This window comes from Cebidichthys violaceus, unplaced genomic scaffold (genome assembly GCF_023349555.1).
Source record: "Cebidichthys violaceus isolate CVI_PGR_0920_01 unplaced genomic scaffold, fCebVio1.0.p SCAF_15, whole genome shotgun sequence".
NCBI lineage: Eukaryota > Metazoa > Chordata > Actinopteri > Perciformes > Stichaeidae > Cebidichthys > Cebidichthys violaceus.
This window is the reverse complement of record NW_027176318.1, coordinates 15,506,278-15,514,363: the sequence shown is the minus strand read 5'-3', so window position 1 is coordinate 15,514,363 and position 8,086 is coordinate 15,506,278. Positions and strand designations below refer to the sequence as shown.

Here is an 8,086-nt window from a genome sequence, read left to right as displayed (position 1 = left end):
TGAACTTAAACAGCAGAGCACCCATTCAAATTTTAATTAGTGCTGTTCTTGTTTACAAGATGTATGCATATCAATTACAGGCTGTAGGTATTCTGAAGGACTGCTCATAATAACACCGCATGCCATTGTTATATGTTGATACACACATGAACCACATAACAAAGCCTTAATGAGCGTATTCCCGAAACTGTATTTGTCTGGAGGCTACAGGTAACGAGAATCTAGTCATTCTGATGAACAGTTACAAGTCAGTGCTTTCATTTCCTCGCTGATTTGTTCCCTAAATTGCTAGAATTGGGAACGGATCCAGTCTGTGAACAGAAATGCGACATTATTACGAATCTTCTGTCATTATTTATTCGTAAACATGATTGAACTCAATTATGTTGAGGACAAACTATTAACACACGGCAACAAAAAGCAAAGCAAAACGTTGTTGCAGACAAACACCACGTGTGTGAAATCTGCCGTCTGCAGATTCAGGATTAATTGGCGTCCAAAGTGTCGCCGAGGAGCCGGAGGTGTGTTAGCAGGCAGGACGGCGGGCGGCGGATGTGGACTGGGATTCGCCCAGCAGCTGCTCTAATCCCTAAATCTATGGGACGACCTCTTCCTCCTCTGCACTCATTTCAAAGTCAAAAATCAGAGACTCAAAACACAAGTTCTATTGAATTGCTGACATTTTCAAGCCATGATATTATTTTTCCCCTCACATATCTACCTTTTTTAATCTCCTACACAGGTGATTGATTCATGATCTCCTTTGCATTGTGTCCAACATTCAGACTGTGACATTAAACAAATATGTATTTTCTGTGCATTAGATTATTCTGATAATTGCATTAAAGCTGAAGTGCAGGGAATGTTTCAGCGTATTGGTTATTTGCTACAGGGATGAAATTACACTCTAAAGCTTCAAAAGCCGCAGGTAGCTTTGAAGTAATACATATTGGAGAAAGCAGTTGGTGACCCGCTCCGGTCTCATCGCCGCTAGCCCACCGGGTCTCCTCACCGCGTTACCGGTCGTCTCTCGAGTTCAACGGGAAACAAAAGGTCACTGTGCCGCCGAAGACGAGTCTGCTGCGATGTGGAACACTTTCCCTTTGGACATTGGATCTGTGGCTTCTGCTTGAAAAAGTAGCAGAAGACTCAATTATTTAAACTGGACTCAGAGTCACTTCACGCTGTCCAGTGTTTGTCTGTTGTTGCTTTTCTTTTATTGTATTTTTCTTTTTTTTGTGATCTTGTTCTATAAAAGGTTTTTATATCATGAATAAACTTCATTCACTGACTTAATACGTATTTAGGACTTTGGTTATCCATATCTCGTAACTGATTTTTATTAAATTAGTGATGTGTTCAACGCGTCCATGTTGAAGGGATTAACATGGGGGATCAAATTGGGCCGACCGAGCTGTTTTTGAATTTCTAAGTCACTCTCTTGGTTCTGTTCAGATTTAGCACATTGTGAAACAAACACATTGCTATTTTAGATGTCTTCAATTATTCCCTGTGTGTGTGTGTGTGTGTGTGTGTGTGTGTGTGTGTGTGTGTGTGTGTGTGTGTGTGTGTGTAAATGCACCTAATAGAGTTCCCTGTGTAGTCATTCTGACATCTCTTTCTGGCTTTATGGATCTGTACGGACAGACAAAGTTCTAGTGTTGACGTCACTGGGGAATTCAACAAAATAAAAGCCCAAACGGCACACACCTGTACTTGGATTATTGGGTATTAAGTTGTGGAAGGAATATGGCCCCATGCAGCATAATGTAATGCTCTTAATTATCTTTTTTCACCTTTTTAGAATCACTGTTTTTGTGCAACCTGAGAGTATTAGAATCATGATATTAGATAATAACTTCAGGAGGCAAATACTGCCTGAATTTAGGATCTAGTGTGTGTATTAAACCCCTAAATCATTTGCTAAAAACCTGCCCCTGCACGTTACCTGAAAGCATCAGTATCATGGTTATGAAATGCTGGCCCATCACATCTATACCAACCCAGGTCAGACGTATCTGATGTTCCCCTCTGAAGCGTCTGCAAAGCTGTTATTGCACAAAGTTTGGAGAACCGGAAAAAAACTGTATTTAACAATTAGGATGCTATCGGGGGGGGGGGGGGGGGGCGGCGTCCAAAATGAGATTATCCCCACCGAACATTATCACACATAAGTCCATTACCCGGTTACAGCGAGGCAGAAAGCAGCACCCCGCATTAACGTTCACAAAGTACAGCAGGAGTGTGGAGCGCTGCCATGAATATCTGAGGACTAGCATACCAGAAGGTTATCAAACGGAGATAATCTCTGCCGTGTTGATGAGAGGCATTTGGAGAAAGAGAGGATTCCCCGTATGAAAGCCACCCACCCGTTTTATTAAAGCCACGCACTGAATTTTACCTCTTGGCATTTCAAACTTCTCTGAAAGTTGATATTTACTGCTCAAGAGCTTTTTCAGAGTTACCAGAGAATACGTCTGGGTGGAGCAGCGTCGCCTTAAACCAAAGCTACGGACCTCTGTTGATGTGAAATGTGTTGTTTGTTCCTGGTTTTCCCTCGTTGACTCGGCCTCAACCGAGCTGCTGGACTAACTACAGCCGCCTCTCCGCTGGGTGAAGCAAGCTTGGTGTCATATTTATCAGCGACGTAGTGGAGCTGGATGAAAATGTTTCTCAGCCTCAAGATACTGCAGTGAACTCTGACGTGTGGTTTATACATCTACATGTGATGACGGGACGTTGAATGGAAATTGGTCATGAAAAGCAGTTAAGGTAAATTTGGACTACGGTGATGTGTTCTACCGTTTTCATTTCGCCATTTTGGATTACGGCCGTCGCCATCTTGGATTATGGCCGTTGTTGTTGTTGTTGTTGTTGTTGTTTTTTTTTTGCAACCAATGAACAGGAAGTTACCATATTTGGAATTCGGAGGAATTCCAGCGACCTGTCAATCAGCGTGTAGCCCCGCCCCTAAATCATCCCCTGCTTTATGGTGTGTTTGACTCTAAATGGAGCATAATGTACTAAATGAACATCATGCTGTATTGAAGAAGACTGTAAACTAGAGATTGAGACCATAAACTCATGTTTACAATGTTTACTGAGGGAATAAATCAAGAGAGAAGTAGAGTCATTTTAGACTAGACTTCTATACAACCAGAGGAGTCGCCCCCTGCTGGACACTAGAGAGAATGCAGGTATTAAGACACTTGACGCCTGGATGCAACACAGTGAACTCTGTGAAGAGGACCTGCTCACTAGAAGTGAAGGCCTCATTCTAAGCTAACGAAAACACAACAATTATGATTTTCCGGTGATTAAACACTAATGAAATTATAGTTAAGAATATTTTCCATTTGTACCAACAGACTCCCTGAATCTTACACACTGGAACTTTAATGGCCAGTATAAACAGGATGATGACAGCAATACATATGCACATGTTTTCAGACAGACTTGTCAAATTGTGAAATCTTTTAAGGCCCTTCAGCAGAGATACATGCAGGCCTGAATGTCTCCATGGATCTTTGCTACTTGTTCATTGTTCAACATGATTCCAACGTGACTTTTTAAACCCTGAAGAACTCCACAGTCCAAACCGGTCATTAAAGCCGTCCCCAGGACGAGTCGATACACGGGTTTCAGTCTAATTCTGGCTCCGGTTCTGCTCTTGAGTGCCTGAAGATTACGGTTTGCAACCCTCTTATTTCTGCAAGAGCACCAGAGTTTTCATAAGTGTGGCCATTTACCGTTTTGATCCCACCATTGTTCTTTTGACTTTCTACCTTTTGCAGCTTCAATCTACACCGAGCTTTTGGATTTTAAACTTTCTTCAAAGCCTTTTTAGGACAAGAATACACGCAGGTTTAATGTGAAAAGAGTGCCCCCCCCCCCACCCCCAATGCAGTGGCGTCAAACGGGCACCCTGCTGATTTCACACTAAAATCTGCCCACAGGAAAACATCATAAGCTATGCAATCAATAAGACTGTGATGAAGCCCCCCCCCCCCAACAACAAGCAGGCAAACTACTGTAAGTCAGCATTTGTGCCAAATGGAGCGTTAACACAACATAAATGCAGCTTCGACGCGATTCTTTTAATTCACACATCATTCGGTAGAGGTTTGTGTCTGGTGTGTCTCTGCCGGAGAAGCTGGTGGTGAGAGGCTGAATGTAAAGCCGAAGCCTCTCTGAGACGAGCTGCAGGTCAGTCAACCCTGGAAGCGACAGCTGGGGCCGCGACTGTATGGAGGCAGACCTGAGGCTCGGATGTCCTTTACCTTTCCGCTGTGGATCAGCACTGTCCACACACTGACAACCGGACGCCCACACTGACTGATGGCCTGCTGATGGATTCTGTCAACGGGCTCATTTAAAGGGGAGAGTGATGTCCTGAAACCAGAAGACTAGGAGGTCTTAGATCCCTGAAACGGTCACGGTCTGCCTATCAGCAGCCAGGTTTACTATTGATGCGTCCTTGAGCAACACAGTGGGAGCTAGTCGCTCATTTCTACCGGCATTAAAAAACACATCTACGTCAAATATCTCTGCATGTGATAATAATGAAACGGTTACGTCAACGTTTCAGCTCACAGGCCGTACTGTTACTGAGGGACGATGGGACAGTCCACGTCTAGATGTCGTACCCAAGAGGAGCCACGGTTGTGCACAATGAAGGTATTTATCCGATCCAATCCCGAGCTCTCATATCTAAATCTAACCCGTGTGTTGGTTAGAACCAAAAACCAACAAAAGCTCCCAGAAGACCTGGCCCCAGGTTGATGAATTACATTTTCATTTTGAGGAAAAGCACCACGTGGACACATTTGAAACTTAATACAATGGGCTACAGTAATATATGGTCCGGGCACTTCAACCCACACTTGGTAAAACTTCCATCCGTGAACCACAACCTGGTCCCTGAGCCATTGATTGATACTGCTGGTGTGGAGGATTGCCTGCATGATTTATGTCTCATTTATTTCTGAGTAAAGAGGAAAACATATCAGCATGAGTCTTTTGATCATTTATGAATGTGTTGGACATATATTGTCTTGACGTAATTGACAGATGGGTGATGAATGGAAGGGGAATTAATGCGTCCGTACCGGGCATGAAGGTCCGCCGCATGCTTTGATGAATGTGAAAATGAAGTAAATCATTATGCCGCGTTCGTCACAGTTCACAGTTACCAACTGAACACCCATGGGAGACGCTGGCGAGGGACTATTTCTTCTAGAAGACGGTGGAGGATCTATGCAGAGGGGCACTTTCTGTTAGTTTTCCCTTTTTTTTTAATGTGACTCCCACCTGTGTACCGTGGATGCATTTCAATAAGCCAAGTGACGTGCCAACCTGTCTGAAAGTGAGTGACAGTGACGTGGTCACAGCTCAGCACCACCCCGGTCCAGCTAATTGTCACACTCGGGCGGAGGCTCGCCCTCCTCACAGTCATTCATTATGCTATAATTGAAACCAAAGACAGTCTCTTCCTCGTGTTGAGATAATGATTGTAATTGTCACAAACAATTAGTCACTTGTAATTGTTGGTGTCAGTCATTGTATTTGAATGTGATGGAGGTCACTCAGTGTTGGTATTACAGGCCACATTAAAAAGACTCCGCCTGCAGTGGTGTTTGTGTTTGATCAGAACGTGCAGAGACGCACATTGACTGTTGTTTTTGTTAAACCTATCTGCACAGTCCAGCATCATATTGTCCTCGTGATTTGACGTGCACCTCGCGGTCCCTGCTGGCTGTGTTCTGCTCTGGAGTGGGCGAGCAGCGTCGACAGGCTCCTTCTTCCTCAGCCCCGTGTGCTGTCGGATGCGATGCGCTTGCGCAATTGCTGCGGCGCACACACACACACACACACACACACACACACACACACACAAACACGAACACACACGAATCCGCCTGCGTGTGTGAGAGCAGGTTTGTTTTCAAAAGACTGGGAAGAGCGTTAAAATGAGTCCATGTCCTGAAGTACAGTGAGTCAGGTGAAACAGCTGATTTGGTGGAAAAGTTCTCGGATTTGCGTTTTTGTCTTCGTGACTTATCGGCAGCGCGACACAACAACCAGGAGGTCTCGTTACGTTCTCTGGACTACATCTGGGAACACGTTGGACAGTTTAACGCGTCTCTTTGCGCAACAGATAACGAGATTCGAGATCGGGGGCGACTCCAGCGCAGCAGGTAAACCCAACACTCACCACATTCACGCTCTCGCCTTCTTGGATGTCAGTCAAACTTTGACACAAAAAAAACAACAACCCTGCAATACTTTATTTGCTTTTTATGTATTTTTTACGCAGAAGTTTTCGCCATGAACCAAACGGCTGGAGCCACAAACGCGTATCGGAGATGCTCCAAAGCTGGGAAGGTAAGGGCGTAATTATTCAGAGAAGTTTGTGAATTGGATTTACTGCTTTCGAGCTTTTCGTGCTGCAGCTCACGAGGAAGGATGTGGCGGCGGTGCTGGCTGTTAGGACGAGCTTCGCTGGGAGCTGTGTTCAGCTTGTGGGGGTTTATTGCGCGTCTGTGCGCTTTGGAGACGTCAGAAAAATCTGTCCCCGGGTACAATTAGTTGGCTGCAATTATCGGCTGAAAGACGTCAATGTGCAGTGAACGCGTTTAGTCAAGGAGAGACGATTTGTGTTGCAAAATATATATGCACATTTATTTCTTCTTCTTCTCAAAGCAATGCAAAATGACGCAGAACACAAGTGCACTTTTCACACCTTGATGTCATTTCCTGCTCAAACCATCTGTTGTAAGTTGAGATCCAACATGATGGCACTGAACCACACTGCCACTGTTTTACCAAGCACGTGACCCACATTAAAAGGCTGCTTAGAAGAAGGGGGGGGGGGGGGGGGCAAGGATGGGGAAGAGAAGCTGGAGTATGGTGAGGATGCATGATAGAGTCGTTCCAGTGAAACCTGTGGAAGAGACAGGCTCCTGTGTGTGTGTGTGTGTGTGTGTGTTTGTGTGTGTGTGTGTGTGTGTGTGTGTGTGTGTGTGTGTGTGCTCTGCTCTCATTCCCAACACATCTGGCTCTGTCAACACGCACCCTCAGTGGAGATGATGAAGTATGAGAGCGTATTAATCAGCAGCAGATTTCCCAGTGTTTACGGATATGGATTTCCTGGGCTACGACTGTTTGGATCTGATGCGTATTGATTGGAGAAGGTGCTTTGCTCATCGAGGTGTTTGCACAGCGAGGCGTGCTAAATGAGTCCTGGTGGTGTGGATGTGGATTCACACACACGCCGTTGCATCACGTCGGTTAGCGCTCTCAGTTTAATTGACACTGACGGTTTGTTTCTCTCTCTGTTTGACGATGCAGGTCGTAATGGTTCACTCTGGGAATGCAGGGACTTCACAATAAAAGCCTGCAGAGAGTCTGCGGAGCACGCGATGGTTTAATGCTTTGCACGTTTTCAGATCTTTATGGAAGTCCAGTTTTTAAATGCATGACATGAACTCCAGCAGCTACGTGGGAAAAGTGCAGCTCAACTAATTAAAAAATTAGAAATCATGATTTTATTAGAGAACAAAAACTGTGTCCTGAAGATTACGTGTTGCAATGTGAGAAAACTAGCTTGTAAGTGAGCATAGAAGAGTAACAGTGAGGTAAAAGTAATGGATACACGGTTCAAATAGTTACCTAAAAGTATAAGTAAGAGTAGGGATGAAGCGATACTGGCTCGATTACCTGGATCCATATTGTTGCGATGCATTTATTATATTATTATAGTAGGAAAGAAATGTCTCAGTCAGACCTGATAATGAAATAAATAATGACACAGTCTCTCCACGCAGTGAGCCATACAGCTTATTAATGAAACAATGGTATCAGATTGGTGCTCGGTGTATGCACACTTGACCAAACTGAGAGACTCAAGATGAACGAAACGTGACTGTGTATCCCATAATGATGCTGGGGGCTCACAAACAACACCCGCCCACGACTCCCATAACTCACACTCGCATGAAATGACATTAAAACACAAACGATGGTACGAGTAACGACAAAGCTGCATATTCATAACTAGTGACGGTCTTAATTGGCCTTGTTTGAA

At 44.5% G+C, this 8,086-nt stretch overlaps 1 protein-coding gene across 1 annotated transcript in view; it reads left to right on the top strand.

The window, feature by feature from the left end:
• Positions 1-5,970: 5,970 nt before the first annotated feature.
• The window catches only part of LOC137872032 (A-type potassium channel modulatory protein DPP6-like), a 178,075-nt gene continuing 175,959 nt past the window's right edge, over positions 5,971-8,086 (top strand). The window contains exons 1-2 of the mRNA XM_068710233.1: positions 5,971-6,197; positions 6,317-6,384. Of these exons, the coding sequence (XP_068566334.1) occupies positions 6,328-6,384 (57 nt within the window). The 5' untranslated portion in view covers positions 5,971-6,197; positions 6,317-6,327. The remainder of the gene's footprint in view (positions 6,198-6,316; positions 6,385-8,086) is intronic.